The sequence below is a fragment of the Clupea harengus genome, chromosome 1 (assembly GCF_900700415.2).
Source record: "Clupea harengus chromosome 1, Ch_v2.0.2, whole genome shotgun sequence".
In the NCBI taxonomy this organism is placed as follows: Eukaryota; Metazoa; Chordata; class Actinopteri; order Clupeiformes; family Clupeidae; genus Clupea; species Clupea harengus.
This window is the reverse complement of record NC_045152.1, coordinates 9,600,670-9,619,238: the sequence shown is the minus strand read 5'-3', so window position 1 is coordinate 9,619,238 and position 18,569 is coordinate 9,600,670. Positions and strand designations below refer to the sequence as shown.

The 18,569-nt window shown below is 43.5% G+C and overlaps 1 protein-coding gene across 1 annotated transcript; it reads left to right on the top strand.

Annotated features, from left to right (window-relative positions):
• Positions 1–170: 170 nt before the first annotated feature.
• fbxl20 (F-box and leucine-rich repeat protein 20) lies at positions 171–11,341 on the top strand. Its single transcript, XM_012816800.3, has 15 exons — positions 171–739; positions 4,336–4,397; positions 5,137–5,191; positions 5,606–5,680; positions 5,886–5,980; positions 6,256–6,324; positions 6,500–6,595; positions 6,853–6,979; positions 7,544–7,618; positions 9,097–9,227; positions 9,390–9,450; positions 9,634–9,678; positions 10,048–10,104; positions 10,324–10,536; positions 11,051–11,341. Exons 1-15 carry the CDS (start codon positions 698–700, stop codon positions 11,156–11,158), a joined length of 1,311 nt encoding a protein of 436 aa, XP_012672254.1. The 5' UTR covers positions 171–697; the 3' UTR covers positions 11,159–11,341.
• The last annotated feature ends 7,228 nt before the right edge of the window (positions 11,342–18,569 follow it).

The following is an 18,569-nucleotide window of genomic DNA, read 5'->3' as shown; positions in this document are numbered from 1 at the left end:
ATGTTACACAAGTGCACAGATCCATACACACATCCTACAGTGAGTCATAACCTATAGTCAGGCCTCATGTTTACTAGGCCTGAGGTTGCCTTTTATATGGGCTAACGCTTGGTTGCAAATATTTGTGTTAGGCTTATTTTTCACTCAAAACAAATCGATTTGGGCTATATCACAAATATGGTTAAAAAGGTAGGCTATCTCCTGGGCCTGTGATTTATGAAAACACCATAGCTGTGTAAGCTATCAAAGATGTTTCAAATTCCAATCGTAATGGCACAGCTATAAATATCTAAATTAAAACAATAGATATCATTGTATTGAGTAGAGTTTATCGTGTGTATAGCAACAATGTGTGTTGCGTAGCATTTATTTCAAGCAGAATTGAGGATAAGTAACAAATGCGCTTTTAGATAAGGGGGGAGGACGGAGGAGGGGGGAGACACATAGCTAGAAGAGAGATAAGAACCAGGCTTGTCCATGGTTCGGGCTGCAACGGCTTCTAGCCTTCCAAAAGCTAGCGCGTTAGCTTCACCCTTTGAAAAACAATGAATCACACATCCACGGTTGCCTACACAACAGTAGTATGATCGGTTTGGATAGGTTTGACAAGGAAAGCACGGACACCGACATATTTCTGTTCTTTTAACAACGGATTCGTTATCCTCCCCGCTTGAGTCGGGCAAAACCACCGTTCGCGATGGGGAAGGAGGTGAACGGGGTCTCGCGGAGTCGGTTTGAGGTGAGTATTTTTTACCATTAGACTAATTGAAAATGATTGACAGTTCATTTAAACGTCAACATCGAGATGTATACAATGTTTGATGCGTTTCTATATAGGTTTCTTGATTATCTCGCATTGTTATTATGCTAGCTACGTAAGCTATGAACGGCTACTGGGTTACCGAGTTTGTCAGCTTCCGCAGTCAGCGTTTAGGATTAGGTCAAATAGCCTTTTCTGTTGTTTTCGTACCATGAAATGCGTGTAACGCTTTTGTGGACATACGAGATTGTATAGGGTAATGATGTTAAATAGACTGTAATGTACGGTTACCACTCGACAACTTTAATCATTGTGCTTGGATAGGAAATGTTTAGGCTATTTTGTTTCATCCTCTTTGTGCCATCAAAACAAAGACAATAGCGTAGAGATATATCTGAAACGAAATTTCTTCGGTTTGACACTGTTTGGTATAGCCAGACTGCAACATTTAGGCCTGCTGCATCATTTTCTTTCGCCGAATAGGCTAATCAGACGGATTTGGGGACAGGGGCGGTTGTGTGTAATCATGGGACTGGTGTGGGCGCTTATGGCCGCTGCGACTGCAGGGCCCTGCGGCTGCCACTGCAACAAACTCGGCCAGTAGCCCAGGACACGGCCCCAGTTTTAACTACCAAATGTATTATTTTCCAACCGGAGAATCGAATGATTTCTTCGGTTATTTATTAATGTAAGAGGAAAGTAACGCGAAAGTGGTTAAATACTGTGTTGACATTCAGAATGTTTTCCTAACAAGACGGTTCATTTCTATTTTGAACACGGCAAAACTTTGCGTCGCTGTAGGCTATCCTCTTATAAAGAATGGACCATATGGAGGATATCGCGTTCAAACATCTAAAACACGTATTTCCCTTACAGTTTAGATAAAAGCTGTATGTTGTGACCGTGGCATTGCTATGCTATGTGCACCCTTCACTGAGAGCTGGGTTGTTGTTTAATCCCTAGCTAGGCGGCGTGGGATTTGCGTGGTTTTATTTATTTTTAACGGTGCAACAGCTGACGGCATCGCAGAGGCCTTAGCCTACCTTCTGGCCTGGAACCCGACAGCTGCGCCTGATACGTGATCAGTGCCTTATTAGCCAATAACAATGGGCATTAATAGAATTTCGTCTCGGGGAAATCGTTCATTTGCATGCCAGTCATTTATTGCATTTGGGTAGCTATGCAATGTTATCCTCCACGGAGGTCGACGAAAATGTCGAATCGACAACAATCGTTTGTTTACTGCGTCGATTTGGCATTATCAAAACATCTCGTAACCTGCCGTTGTGACAACAATGATGTTATACAATTTGCGAAATGTGGGCTTTTTGCTTTCATCATTTGGTCTAGGCTGAGACAGTTGTTGTGGTTCTAGTAATGCCTCCGCGACAAACCGACGCAGTGGTCGTCTGGACAGCAGGCACGTAGCGAGGGAATATACCAAACACGAATAACCAGCAGCATTGACAGTGCAATCCACACCTAAGAAACTGTTGCCATGAAAGCGTTATTTTCTCACTACCCTTTAGATTCGACCACCTCCTGTGTAGGCTACATCAATAGAACAAATAGACACGAATGGATGCTATTTGGGTTTGGCAAAGATCCATTTTGAGTTCGAATAAGTAGCCTATATCTCTGAATGGTGAATTGGCACAGAAAAAAAATAATTCGAGAGCTGGTGGCCACCTAGTTCCAGTACTGGCTCATGACTTTAACACGTCTGCTGTGGCATAAGCCCCTGTTGTAGCGTGTGTTTGTTTCTGTGTTTGAGAGAGAGTGCGTGTGCGCGCCTCACTGTCGCCCCACTACAGTACACTGTGGAGGACTAATGCACTATTGACCCAGTGTCCAGTGGATTGTGTAATCATCTGACTGATGACAGACATGTGATCATGTGGTAGACAAAACAGGGGTGGTACCTCTGACTGAGCCAGCACAAGTGCCCATGGTACCATCCTGTCAATATAATGTCTGCATTCTGCGAGGTGATGGCATTATTGTTATTACTCATTTAAAGTGTCAGAAGAGCCAAGGGTATCAGTGAAGTTCTTGGTGTTTCTGCTGACAAAGATGTTTATTGAGTCGGTTGTCATAATGAGACATGTGTGACAATAATTCAGTCGTCTCTGTACACCACTCGCAGAGTAGCCCCCTCTCTGCACTAAACACTGTAACTTTAATGAAAAGCAGGTGTGGCCTATAAATAATGAAGTTACAGGCTTGCTACTTTATAGAAAAAAATGAAAGTCATACTTTGCTATGATGCTGCTTTTAGCTGTGACCTTTCCTCTCTAATGGGTAGCACATGCTGCTAGCAATGCCAGTGGATTTATGTCTCAGTGATCCCAAGCACTGATTAAGCGCATCGCCATACTGTATTCTGCAAAAGATGGTGGTGAAATAACTGAATGTAAATGCAACTGTTAAAGATATTTCATGTTCATTACCAAGTCATTGCCTCCATCTTCTGCACTGATGCAGTTTTAGCTGTGTAGCGGTCAGAGGTGTCGGAGTCCGTCAGGACTACACTAACCCTGTAGCATGACCTTAAGGTGGAGTGTTCCCAAAGTTGTATATTGGTTCTAATATAAAACCATTCCTGTGTCACACCTGGACCATGCTACCACCCTGCATGGATTTTAGAATGTTAATAATGTTTAATGAGAGGATGTGTTTTGGTGTCTGAGGCTCCTTATTCAGCCTTATTGCACAACTTAATACGTACATTAAACACTGCAAAAGCATATTCAATAGGCCTGTCACATAGGAATGGACACGCAGTAAAACGACTTGAAACATTTTAATATCAATGTATGTGGGAACTTGTTGCACTTTGTTGTGTCTTAGACTGCGATGTGACCTATGCATAGAAATGGAGAGGTTGTTTATGTGTGTGTATGTATGTGTCTTTACAAGGACGTAACTTCAAAAATCTAAATAGTGTGTTTGAGGAGATACAAATGTTTTGTGAACACTTCACCCTCTGAGAGAGATTGATTTAAGGCTCAAACAGAAATCAGTAACATGCAAAACAAGAAGTTCCACAAGGGCTTTCTGTCTGTCTGGCTGGCTCTTTCTCTCTTTCTGATTCTCTTTGTCTTTCTCTCACGGACAACACACATCATTTTTTCATTCTTTCTTACTCATGAGCACTAACACTACAAATTACTTGAGTGATAGTTCACTCCACACCTTCATCTCCCACTCCCCCACCCTCTAGTTCAGCCAACTCCTCTCAATCATGGTGTTTTGCCTGCTTTTCTGTAATGCCATCATCTTTATCAGCCCTCTTCTCATCTCTCTATGCTTTCTCTTTAACTCCCCCCACACCCCCCTCCTTCCTCCTCCAGCTGCTCTGTGATTGTAGTCTAATGTTGACCCTGTGTGAACCCTATGACACATTGTTGCCATCAATCACTGTTTGTGAAAACAAGACCATCTATGACACACACACACTTCACACTCTTGACTGCTGGCTATAAACAACGAACTCCTCAGTGTGAACCTGAGGTTTGTACAGTGCCTGGATTGTGTTGATTGAGCTAATGTTTTCCATCTCCCTCTCCCCTCAGATGTTCTCAAACAGCGATGAGGCTGTGATCAATAAGAAGCTGCCCAAGGAGCTGTTGCTAAGGTGAGGGGCTCAATGCTTACAGTAGACAAGTGCTTCTCAGGTTGGCCATTCGCCCTGGCCATCATGGCTTTCTCACAGACTCGCTTGCTTTTGTATATGTAGAAGAAACACACACACACACACAAACAGACAGACACACACACACACACACGATGGTGTGCTACACAGTTTTCATCTGTTAACTCATCTGTCTCTCTCTCTCTCTCTCTCACACACACACACACACACACACACACTCACACACACACACACACTCACTCACACCTGTTACACTATCTGTCTTTGTCCAGAAAGGATTCTAATCTAGTTGACACAGTGACCTGATCAATGGAACATGCTAGGGGCAATGTCTCCTTTTCTTACAACTCACTGTGCCTTTCTCTGTCTCTCAACACCCCCCCCCCCCACACACACACACACACACACACACACACACATACACACAAACACGTCTCTTTGGGAGTTCATTATGTAGTCTCGATGGTGTCTCTGTGAGCTTATAAAACACTGAAATTGATTGTGAGGAGAGCAGCCTAGAGGCCCTGAGCAAACAGAAAATGAAGGCCGTTACTCAAGCATGGGCCTCGACCACAGAGTATGTGGGACACAGGGTGCTGACGCTGCGGGGACCTTGGCTGTGGCATGTGGGCCTGATATACACTTGATCATAATCCCTGATTACCTGTCCTGGGTGTCCATGGAAACCAGGGATGCTGATCTATTATGGTTTGTTTTCCAGAATTTTCTCTTTCCTGGATGTGGTTACGCTGTGTCGATGTGCACAAGTTTCCAGGGTAAGTCAGAACCATCAAAGCCCACTGATAGTGTTAAACCAGTTTTTACTTTAAATGGCTAAGTAAAAGAGCAAGGTAAAAATGACACTGCCATTTACTAATTCGGATGGAGGTCATATCAAATGAACACACAGTGTGGTTTGTGTTACGTAGATACTTTAGGATGGTAATGGATTTTGTGTTTGTGTTGTGGATCTCGTAATAACACACCCTGTGTGTATGCAGTTGGAAGTGAGTGTATGTGTTTGTGTGTGTGTGTGTGAGAGAGGGAAGGGGGGGGGGGGGGGTGATGTTGATCTTCTTTGTCAGTCTCATGGTGAGTCTCATACTGTGTGTGTCCTATGATGAACTCATACACTGTCTTTCTCTCTCTCTCTCTTTCTCTTTCTCTTTCTCTCTCTTTCTTCCTCCCAGTCGTGGAATGTGTTGGCTCTGGATGGCAGTAACTGGCAGCGCATTGACCTCTTTGACTTCCAGAGGGACATTGAGGTCAGAGAACACCCCACACACACACACACACACACACACACACACACACAACTCATTCACACTTTTCTTCTTTTTGGTCATTATGTTACTGCCAATCTCTCCTGGCTGTGTTATTTTCTATGTTCAGAATATTTTGTTCTTTTTGTATGGATTAATTCTTGAAATGTATTCTATTTGTGTATGTGCGTGTGTGTGTGTGTTGCAGGGTCGCGTGGTAGAGAACATCTCGAAGCGGTGTGGAGGGTTTCTGCGAAAGTTGAGTCTCAGAGGGTGTCTTGGCGTTGGAGACAGTGCACTCAGGTAACACGGTCGAGAAGGGAGACAGGCTGGGGGAATGAGAGAGAGACAGGACCTGACCAGCAGAAAGACTAGAGCTGAAGGGAGATAGTTAAAAGTCATTTTTCTTGGAGCTCATCAGCTTTCCCCAAAGGCCTTCCAGCATTTCTTAGTGCACACAGTGTAAAATACTCCTGAAGGAGAGACTAATGAAAAATGTTGCTTTGAGTGATAGAATTGTAGCCAAAAGTGTGATATTCTCTCCTTAACTGGAAAGGCTTGTCTGTTTTTACTTGTAGAACCTTTGCACAGAATTGCAGAAACATCGAGCTGCTCAGTCTTAATGGCTGCACCAAGATCACTGACAGGTGTGTGATGTGTGTTTTATTCCTTTCACCTAGAAGTGAATCGGATGAACTGCATTTTTCCTAACTTGGGGTGTGTTTCTGTTTGTTCCTCTCTCTCTCGGTTGTTCTCCTCTCTCTTTCTCTCTCTCCCCCTCTCTGTCTTCCTTTCTCTCTCTCTCTCTCTCTCTCTCTGCAGTACATGTAATAGTCTGAGTAAGTTCTGTCCCAAACTGAAGCACCTGGATCTTGCCTCCTGTACCTCAATCACCAACCTGTCACTCAAAGCACTTAGGTGAGATTCTCCATGTAATGGACACACATGTCCATTATCACCTACCTCTGTGCGTTGGATATGCGGTGGCCATTATCTAGTAGTTATTTGTTACACCTCTAAAAAAATGCATATTGACCACTTGATGTCAAGGTACAGTTTCATCAGCACTGTGCATAGTCTAATAGTGCAGTGTACTACATGTTACACACAAACTGTCCATCAAGTATAAAGTACCTCTCTGAAATGGAATGATCAATGTCTGTGTCTGACTACAGTGAGGGCTGTCCTCAGTTGGAGCAGTTGAACATTTCATGGTGTGATCAGGTCACTAAGGATGGGATTCAGGCCCTGGTGCGGTGCTGCCCTGGGCTCAAAGGCCTCTTCCTTAAAGGCTGCACTCAGGTACTTCCACAGCACACAGCACAGCTTTTGGGAACCGTCTCCACAGCGGGGAAGCATACTCAAGACGCGTTACCGTTTTCAGTATGCATTTTAGTATTGGAACACAATTCTGGCCTGTTTTGTTTTCAGGGCACTAACATGCCAACATCTCTAATGTTCTAAACTAATATTCTAAACATCTAGCACCATTATATGTTATTTATTACTCATGATTATCGATCACTAATTTTTACGCTTTGTTTCAATGTCCAAATGTAGTCTCTTGTAAATGAATGCCGTATGATTGCTAGCTCACTCTCCAGTTTAATTCTAGGAATGCTCTGATGCATAGTGGATGAAATTAGCAAGTCGTCACAGTCCTGAAATTAAAGCCCACAAACTGTCAAGATGGCATCATAAATTGAGTTCATGTGGGTGGTGCAATATGAATGGGGACTTAGCCTGGAGGATATTTGTAGCAAATGGCAATCATGAAAACTGTCTCTCTCTCTGTTGTCTCTCTCTGTTGTCTTTATTGTTATTGTTTATATTGTTTCTCTCTCTTCTTTCTATTCCTGTTTCCAGCTGGAGGACGAGGCTTTGAAGCACATCGGAGCCCACTGTCCAGAACTGGTCACACTCAACCTGCAGACATGCTCGGTAAGACCTGCCATCACACACAACTGACCATAAATGCTATGTGCTATACATGCAAACACGTAGACATACATGCACTCACTCACTTGGACATTTTGGGCTTAAAATCACATGAAAATGGACTTCACACTTGACTTGCAAATTGATCTTGAATAACTTTAGACTTCAGTGTTGAACATTAGGCAGTTTGAAAATCATAAAGGGAAACCTTAAGTGGCTTCACATGAGTTGATGTATTAATCTAATCTGTATTGATAAAATTCAGATAGTCCTATACACACTAGCCTCTGGTGTCTGTTGACCTCAGTGCTTTCGCCTGATGCCCTCTGCCTCAGTCACTGCAATGTTGTTACAACACATAAAAGCATAATAAAAGGGAAACGCATAAAAGCCTAATAAAAAGGAATAGGTCAAGGTAGGTGTAGCCATTGAAAGAGACAGGTTTAATTATTAAAGCTTACATAACTGTATGTGCAGTATGGAAGACCCGACAATTCAAGAGCGAGAGACAGGTTGAGGATTATGATCTGCTGCATATGATGAGGGAGCGATTCTTTTGACGCGCCCTGTAGAGTCAAAACACAGATGTCGTGTTGGTAGAAGTGAAGTATTGGTCTGGTGTGATGTGAATGTAAGCAAAATATGTCAGTGTTTCTGGTTTAATGGAGGTGATATGAGCCTAGGGCAACTCCTTGTGATTCAGTACAGATTATTATACTTGTATAATTGATTTGGAAACACTAATTTCTCCTTCAAAACCTCTTTCCCCCCCACATCATTTTAGATTTACATCTAACTAACTGCCATCTACTGCAGGTTAGAGTCAACAAATATTTCCCTGCAAAGAGCCTTCAATTAGACAGCATAGAGATCAAAACTAGGTTAGAATATGTATTTTGTTAAGCGTGCAGATGTAATGTCATAAACCGTGGCCTCAACCTTTTGTAAAAGTGAGACGCACCTAAATACCAAACTTCAGACTTCGCCAAATCTTGCTATTTTCAACACTTTTAGGTTGACGTGTGCTGAAGACTTGACACAGACTTGCGTTTAAATATTTAATAATATTTAAATATTCAATCATGTTTAAATATTCAAATGTTGTTACAGGAAAAAAAAGTATAAACACTCTTCACACACTCACGACTAGACATCATTATTCAATTAGAACGGTGGGGGTGGGTTGAGAGGAGAGGTATGGAGAAGGGACAGACTAGGAGAAGAGAGGAGGCATGAAAATGAGAAGGAAGGTGTTTTCTCTTCTTCTGTGTAACCTACATAGTTAATGTTGTGTGAAATCAAGCTGGGCTACACATTAATCTTGTTGCTTTTTCCTTGACACCTCCCAATCCCTTTCTTTTTTTCCCCTACCCCTTCCCATTTGTTGTGTGTCTCTGTCTCTCTCTCTCTCTATCTATCTCTCTTTTGTGTGTGTGTGTGTGTGTGTCTGTTTTTCTGTCTTGTGGCATTGCCTTGAGTAGCAGATCACAGACGAAGGCCTGATCACAATCTGTCGAGGATGCCACCGTTTGCAGTCCCTGTGTGTGTCTGGCTGTGCAAACATCACAGACGCCATCCTCAACGCACTGGGCCAGAACTGCCCACGCCTCAGGTACCCAGCACACCAGGGCTGCCCCCTCCCTGCACCCCCCCCTGCCACGGCGGGCACACATCACAGCTCAATACACCTGATGGTCTTCCATTCTAATCCCTTCTTCTGTCTCTCGTTCTTCTTTTTCTCTTTTTTTTTTCTTTCTTTCTTTCTCTCCTTCAGAATACTAGAAGTGGCTCGCTGCTCACAGCTCACAGATGTGGGCTTCACCACACTAGCACGGGTGAGTTTACACACACACAAACACAAACACACACACACACACACACACACAGACACACAAACACACACACACACCACTTTATGTACCCACTTACTATGCTCAGAATCAAGGCCTTCAGTGCATAGAGGCTCAGACAGGTGGTCAAAATGTGTCAAACGTGAATTATTCTTCCATCCCTTGCAGAACTGTCATGAGCTTGAGAAGATGGACCTGGAGGAATGTGTGCAGGTACGCTGCCTACAACAGGACTGCTTAAAGACCTATCTATAGGCCCAGCTCGCACACATAGTAAAGACCTATACATGAGAAAAGTTTGGGGTAAAGCTGCTTCACAATTGTATCTGTCCCAGTGACTGCTAAAAAACAAACCTTAAACAGTAAGACGACTGATGAAATGAGTATTGCAGAAGTCACAGTGGTGGTTAAAGTCACGGTAAATGTGCTGCAGGCCCTCTTTGTAAAAATCATAGAAGTAAGTGTTTGGAAGTAGTAGGTGCCAATAGCCAATGCAGTGGGCGGTGTAGATAGGAAGTTGAGTAAGTTTGTGACTGTTAATGTTGACATCAACACCTCATCCTCCATCTTTCCGCCGCGTAGATAACAGATGGGACACTCATTCAGTTGTCCATCCACTGCCCCCGTCTTCAGGTTTTGGTGAGTACGGAAAACCCCTTTGAAAGTACTTTTTGTAGCACTTCCTTTAGAACACTTAATTATACTTAGTTGATCCGAGTAAAAAGATGAGAGCAACATCTGCTAGTCTTGTAATGCTTTGTGTTGTGCTGCCACGTTTCACTGCTTTGAACACCCCCACGCTAACGACTGTGCTCTGTTTTGGCCAACCCCGATGCGTACCTGCATGATGTCTCTCAGAGTCTCTCCCACTGTGAGCTGATCACGGATGATGGCATTAGGCACCTGGGCAGCGGGCCCTGCGCCCACGACCGACTGGAGGTGATCGAGCTGGATAACTGCCCTCTCATCACAGACGCCTCGCTGGAGCACTTGAAGACCTGCCACAGCCTGGACCGCATCGAGCTGTACGACTGCCAACAGATCACACGCGCCGGCATCAAGCGCTTGAGGGTGGGTGTGAGCACACACACACACACACACACACAGAGCGCAGAGACACAAACATATACACCTGTACACACATACAGATCATGTTTAGATGCAAGCACAGATGCATATGTGTGGATAAAATACAAACACAGACCTGTTACGGCTTAAAGCAGTTTCACGCGGAAAGGCTGCCAACAGATCACGCCACAGAGAGTGTGAAAATGCTGCAAACATGCACTTGCCAGATATGTGTACAGACACTTCCCTCTCACACACGCACACACACACACACACACACATACGTATTCACACTAACATTCTAACAGCCCCACATTCACAGACACATGCTTGCTGATTATCTGTCTCATCTTAGATGCATTAGGCTTTCAACCTGCCAACAGATTATCCTCACCTTTCCCAGATGTCTGAGGCCAAATCTTAACACTCACACACACACACACACACACACACACACACAAACACACACACACAAAATGCTCACTGTCTAAATCTCTCTCTTTCTCTCTCTCTCCAGACTCATCTGCCCAATATTAAAGTGCACGCCTACTTTGCCCCTGTGACTCCGCCTCCATCAGTTGGCGGCAGCCGTCAGAGATTTTGCCGCTGCTGCATCCTGCTATGATGTTACCATGACAACCACCCCACCAGGATTACCTGACCCCTGACCCCAGGTGCACGTGGTGCCGCGCCCCTGAAGAAGCTGCTGAGAGCGGAAGAGATGGATAGAGAGACCGACCCACAGACAGAGAGAGAGAGAGAGAGAGAGAGAGAGAGAGAGAGAGAGAGAGAGAGAGAGAGAGAGAGAGAGAGAGAGAGAGAGAGAGAGAGAGAGAGAGAGAGAGAGAGAGAGAGAGAGAGAGAGAGAGCGATAGAGAGAGAGCGATAGAGCGAGAGTACCACTTTTATATAAGACATGTATATACATACACACATGCAAACACTCCAGACTAATACATGCATGCACAGTAAACACAAACTTTCAGTACACACACACACACACACACACACACACACACACACACACACACACACAGTTGTCACTGAAACGCCACTACATTCCTGCTCTCCCAGGGCTGTGTTCATGATCAGTGGCCGCTTTCTTAAAGGCTTCCGCAGCGAGTCCTGGCCTCAGGCGCAGGCTGTGATCCTCTAATCTGATTACCCAAACCACTGCGCTGGGTGGCCACCCAGAAGGCTGGGCTACGCCAGCCAACCAATCAACCACTTTCACATGGGAATATGTCCAATCGAAACGTGTAAAAGGAGCACAGTCCTAATCAGGCCTTTCTAGGGAAGAAAAACCTAATTGTTGGTGTCAAGTGGTGACTTTTTTTTGTGATTAGGGAATTAGTAAGTGGGCAAAAAGGTGCATGTTGGAGTAGGTAGTCCATGCTGCTCTGTCAGTTTTAAGAGTAAACATATAGTTTTTAGTATTAAGACTTAACCAGGCAAAGCGCAACATGTAACTAACTAATGCTACTGTGGGCCTACATCCTCCTAATGGAATGACCCTAATCAAATGACTTTTAGTTTTATCTTGGTTCGAAGAAACCACTGAACCACTACTTTAAGCAGACCCGGAGTTACTAGAGGGAGTTGAAGTGGCATCAGTTTCAATGGGTGATAGAGTTGAGCGCTACCTCTGCACATCAATGCATGGAGAGACAACGTGGGGATTCACGTCTAAATGTTTTCACTTCCTGAACGCAGCCCTGGTGTCGTTTACAGCGACTAAACTGCCTTTTAACTTTGTTATTCTAATATTAACGCACTGACACACACACACATACACACACACCTGGATGTTTTATGTCTAGTGACTGTAAGACACTGCCCTAAAACCGAAAAGATACTTAAATTCCTCCCAGTTTTGTTATGGACACATATCAGTTCGCTGGAAACTGTCATACATCCCTACACACATACACACACACACACACACACACACACACATTCTCATGCTTTATAGTATTTGTACTTAAGAAAGACATGCAGTTGCACACCACTCTCCATCTTCTCTCTTTCCCCTGCCCTATTTCTCTCTCTCCGTCTCTCCTCTTCGCCCTCACACTCTCTGTCTCGATCATATTCAGCGGCTGTGTGGTTCTTCTGGAGAAAGAAAGTTGACTATTTTTCTAAAGCGCTGTGACTTGGACAAGGGACCTCGCAAAAAGATGCCAAAAGATGCATGTTACGGATCTAGTTTTTTTAAATCTACACCTATATACGGAAGCACTGGAAGGGCGGGGCTTCAGTACCCATGACCAGCCAATCAGGTGATGGCAAAGAGGAGAACTTTCAAGATGGCAGGAGGGCAAAATTGAACTCTGAACTGAACAGTACACACAAACAAACACATGCAAACAGACACATACTCACACACGGGCGCACGTTCACACACACACACACACACACACAGAGGATCAGAGTAGAGAAATGTGTTTGTTTGTGTGTGTCTACAGATGAGGATCTTATCTGGGCAGGAAAAAAAAACTTGGATCTTGGAGACTTTACCTGACCCAACAAGACTGATGATGATTACAACAACAGAATAATGAAGAAAAAACAAATAAGCAAATAAATAAACATAAATAAATAATGAATGAATAACTATGATGAGGCTCGAACTTCCATAATGGTCGTCATGGATACAAACATAAAAGAAGGAAGAAAAAAAGCATCTGATCATGGGAAAAAAACAATCGTTTTGTTTATTTTCTTTTTGCTCCATTAAGGTTTGTCTTTCAGTTTTTTTTCTTTTTCTTTTTTTGCTGAACGTTGAAACTTTGCAACAGCGATCCGCATAAGGAGAGGAATCATTTGGTAAAGGGGAGTGTGTGTGTGTGTGTTTTGTGTAGGTGGGTGGGTTTATCTGCAAATGTGGTTACATGTAGTCCCTTCCTCTTTTCCCCAAGGCCCCTTTGGACGCTGTGAACACCAGTGTTGTGCTGGACTCTCCTACTGGAGCAAACTGGAATCAGTGGCAAGGACTTTCGCTGGGATGGTTGAAGGGGGGGGGGTTGGAACAGTGTGGAACTTGCACTTAAACTGAAACGCACTCGACCCTAGTCACTTTCATGCACCCACACACACCCTCCAACAGGAGTACACTCACAAACAAACACACACACACACAATCTCTCTCACACAGACATTAGAGGGAGATAGTGATATGCTGACTTTCTGTGCAGTCCACTCTCCCTCTCTGGTCTTTGTCCCCGTCACCCTCTTTTGCTGGGATCTGATATTGTTCAGTTGGTTGGTTTATTTTTGGTTCATTTTGTCAGTCGTGTCCATTTTCCCTCTCTGGATTACAGTTGGGTAACTGAAGTGTATGTATCTGTTCGTCAGCCTGTCTGTCTTCGTCCAGTATCCTTTGAGCCCCCTGTATGACTGATTATTTTAGAGCACAGCCCCCCCCCCCGATAGTACTTCAGGAATGTGTGCGATTGCGGGTGGGATTTGTCAATGGACTGAAAACTAAACACAAGTTGGAATCCGGGTGGATCTGAACTCTTTGGGGTTTTGTGGAAATGTAAAAAAATGACTTTATTCAAGATAACTCGTGACACTTTCTGGAAACCAGTTGACAGTAAAAAAAAAAAAATCATGTGGATTTTATGTCAAGTAATGCATGACAATTGCACTTTCTCAAAAAACAAATTCACTCACACACCATTTTTTTTTTTAAAAGCCCCATGTCCTCAAACATGTTCAGACACACACACAGAAACACTAAAGCTTTCATTTCTTTCTGGCTCATACTACATGCTGGCACTCACGCTTGCCTTGTCATATACTGATGCAAGGACACACACGTGAGCATAGAAGCAAACTAATGCACACAATGGCACAAGCCGGGAGCGAGGAGCCCACGTCCGCACACTTACACCCAGCGCCCCTCTTGTTTTTAAGTTTTAATATTCTTTGCAAATGGTGTGGTGTCTGATTTTGTGTTTGTCCAAGCAGCTTTTATTCTGACCTCCGACCCATCTGTCTCCTGGCAACCTGGTGTTTTGGTTCTTTGTGTAAATGTAAAGAGCGGCCATTTTGAAGGTGTAGTGGGGTGTTGATCTAGGGAAGTCTGGTGTCAAGCATTCTGACCCAGGCCAAGGACACTTTGTCTGTGTGTGTGTGTGAGAGTGTGTACGAATGTGTGTGTGCATGTGTGTACGAATGTGTGTGTGTGTGTGTGTGTGTGTGTGTGCGCGCGTGTGTGTTCTTTAGGGAGGGAGGCTGGTGGGGACATTTTAAGGTGACCTGAAGAAGTGTATCCTGAGTAGTCGCGATCCTTTGGAGGTAAAAGCAAATTCAGTTTTGACAATGACTGTAGTTGTTATAATTACTGTAAATCTTCTCCTTTTACTTTCTTTTTGGTTTTCTTTTCTTTATCTTTTTTTTTTCTTTTTTTTTTCTTTTTTTACAATTAACAGATATAAATGAATCTGTATGTATGAATAAATATATAACTATATTATTAAGACCTGTGTTTTATTTCACTGATCAAATAAAAAATCTAGTAAAGCTGTTTGTTGACAGATGCCTTAAATAGACAGGGAGAGCTGGAGTGTGTATACAACCCATATGTTTTAAAATGGTAAAACATCTGATATGAAACAGCTCTCTGGCATTTAAGATGTGTCTTCTTGCCTGCTTCTCGAAATGGTTTCAGCAGGTATGAGCTCAGTGTAGTCTTGTAAAAAATTATGGATCCAACCCCTCCCGTTACCTCTTGGGCTGTGATTCATTTCAAGGCAATATATGTGCAATTTGTATGCTGAATATTAATGATTCCATTGTTCTAAGAAGAGTGAATGTTTCTTCCTCTGGTAACTGTTTTTTTTAGTCTGACTTAAGTTACATCACCTTATATCTTGAAGGAACAGTGATAATATCTCTCTATATTCCTGAAACCATTACCATTTGTGTATTTATGTTGATTATGTATAGTTCATAGAAATATTTGTCTGGTGTAAACTTAATTTAAAACTGAGCATGGTCACTTCAGAAGTTTCTAGATGTCCCAATGTTTCATGTTTGGGTTCAATTTCTTCTGTGTCTCTACTTTGTCTTTATTGTGATAAATCCAAATCTCTCATCTTGTTCAAACAGGGACTTCGTTTCAATCAGATTCTTATGAAATGTGTCCCTGAAATGTGTCCCCTTAGGGATTTAACGGAGGCGCAGCCATGATTTGCTCATGAGAGATTGCTTAAGCCCAAACAGTTGGCAGGTGCGATGGCTTTCATCGTGAGGTCCTCATATTTGACAGAAAGTATCACCTAGCCTATCAGTGCTTGCTTATCTACACTTTGTTCTGTGTATTTGGTACCACTATAGTGAAAGGATGGGGGGCTTTGAACCCAGTCTCAGCGATGGCACAGAATTTTCCAGCAGAGCATCAACAATAGGAATTTCCTCAGAGATGAAGGTCTGGACCCACTGTTATATACTCTTTAGTGTAAGACTATAGAAAAGGCGGAGCGCCTTTCCATCGTCTTTGGCCACTATTTCAGGCGAAGCGCTCTGGAAAGTCATTCATTTTTTTTATTTTCTCTCATTTGCAGGGTAGCCTACTAACAAGCGTAATAAATATCGTTTTTTCTTCCTGTTGTATTTTAAATGGTTATAACTCAGATGAGAGGAACATAGTACATGTGTTTTGTTTCAATTGTGTTTTAAACATACCGTATTCTCTCGTTCGGACATTGTATGTGACATTCTTGTGTCCTCCGCAAGATGGCAGTGGCACATAGGGATGTCTAGGTTGCCATAGGAACAGCTTGGTGAGTGCAGACGGCTTTGGCACCAGGAGTGTGTATGTGTGGTGGTGTCAGTGCGCCACAGATTTATGCATTTGGGTCGCACTGATGACGGCTGGGCAGGGACCTCTCATTCTCTCCGAAATTAGCAGCTCCGGATCCCTACGTAGCAAATCTTCGTCATGTTGACAGCGTCACACATGAGCCGGCATCTGTCTACACTGGTCCTCAGAGGACTGTAAAATGTCTCCTCCAGCCTCGACTGACTTCGCTGGTCCTATCCTACCCCTCGACCGGTATATAATTTATCGTGAGCCTACGGAGCTTGCGACACACACACACACACACACACACGGCACTCCTGCAGAGACCCATATCCGCTCCCAGCCTGGTGCCAGGCCACCTTGATGTCATCAAACGCTGACAGAGCCTTTGTAGAATCTCTAGGGAGACATTTGGAAACTTTCCTCTCTCCCTTTATTCTTCTCTCTCTGACTCAAGCCCTCACTCCTTGTTCTTTTTCCTTTTGGTTTGTAGCTATTGGTTTGTATGGAGAGGGGTTTTATGTTTGGCCCAGTGAGGTGATTAAAGTGTTATGTTCTCTGGGAGATTGACTGGTCTGGTTTGGATGGATGAATTTGCCTGGGTGTATTTTCCTGTTGGTCTTTGTTGGTGACCACATTTGGTCCATCGGCACGGTTTGAAATTGATGTCTTCAGCTAATGAAAGCAGGACGGCTGGAGGTTGGAACAACGTCAACCCTCAAATGCCACCTCCCTCCAGCCCATCTGTTGCTTGGTGCTTGCTGAGTCAAACATCCAACCGTACTCTGTGATTGTGGTGGGCCTTTTCGCTGTGTCTACTGTATATATATATAAATTAATAAAATAAATAAGAAAAAGCAGAGCCTGGGGAAGTGACCAGTTTTTTTTTTTTTTTTTTTTTTTACTTTTCTCTCTCTCTCTTTCTCTCTTTCTCTATCTCTCTCTTTCTCTCTTTATCTCTCTGTGTGTGTCCTGTCTGCCTTTAGATGTAGGGATTAATAATAATGTTTATTGTGAGGGGGATATCCACATATCCCTGAGCTCTGGTAATAATGGAATGCACACAGAGAAGTGCTCTTGCAGTGCATTCAATCAGCTGATGGAAACACACACACACTTTTACCGATTATCTCTGGTCTGTGTTAGACTGTTACCCTCCCCCTCTTCCTGTAGTGTCTCTGTTGTTTGTATATGTCATAGCTGGCAGGTAGTAGCATTCCTAAAGACATTCATATCTTGATATTGTCACTGCCTTTAGTCCTACCTTCCTCAGTGAACTTGAATCTTTCAATAGCATTATCATTCGGTGTGTGTGTGTGTGTGTGTGGGGGGGGGGGGGGGGCTGTATGAATATGTCTAATGATGTGAATCAGTAGATATTCTGTACATAGGAATGATGCAGAATTTGAACCATTCTTCTCTCTCTCACACACACACACTCATTCACTCGCACACGAATTAACTCACTCACTCACTCACACACAAACACACACACACACACACACACACACACACACACTCACTCACTCACACTCACACAGTCTCTCTCTCTCTCTCACACACTCACACACTCATTCACTCACTCACTCAAACACACACCATAGTTCAACCTGGTCACACTCCTGCTGTGAGACTTTTTTACGTTTTGCACATCATGCCGGAAAGTCATTCATTAGTCTTAATGAAAAAAAAATGATGATTTGTTTTCTGAACAGGACAGTGAGGCAAAGGCAATTTTGAGCCTTCTGGGTTGTGGACAGGTAAAAGTTATAACGTAAGAGTTGTAAAGTGAGAGCAGTTTGCCTGAATGTCAATCTCAGCTCGCCTCACCCGGTTCTAACTGACGTATTCAGTAAGAAGACGCAGGATTGCCTCTGGAGAATTTACTCTGGCTTCAATCGTCACTGATCCAAAGTGACCGTCGAAATCGCTGCTGCACGGTGCGTTCCATAACGCAAAGACCGATGGAGTGGAGCTCACTGGCTTCTGGAGAATTTAGGGCAGATGGTTTTAGAGGGCAAGTTGACCGACCGGGACTAGTTAATTAAAAATGAGTTGAGCTGCCCTGACAACGAGGGTAATTCACATGACTAAGCATTTTATCCGTATCCCTCACTGCCACAGGATGATGTGTAGGGCCTCAAATGAGAATGAACACAAGGAACATTTTTGGATGATCCGTACTATGAAACATTATCAAGACTTTGTAAATTCTGTATAAAGAAGG

Bases quoted from the DNA above. Each gene is read 5' to 3' on its own strand.
- fbxl20 (XM_012816800.3), top strand. From the start codon at position 698: ATGGGGAAGGAGGTGAACGGGGTCTCGCGGAGTCGGTTTGAG. The intron at 6,980-7,543 runs GTACTTCCACAG...TCCTGTTTCCAG, and splicing joins TCCTTAAAGGCTGCACTCAG to CTGGAGGACGAGGCTTTGAA. The intron at 10,537-11,050 runs GTGGGTGTGAGC...CTCTCTCTCCAG, and splicing joins CCGGCATCAAGCGCTTGAGG to ACTCATCTGCCCAATATTAA.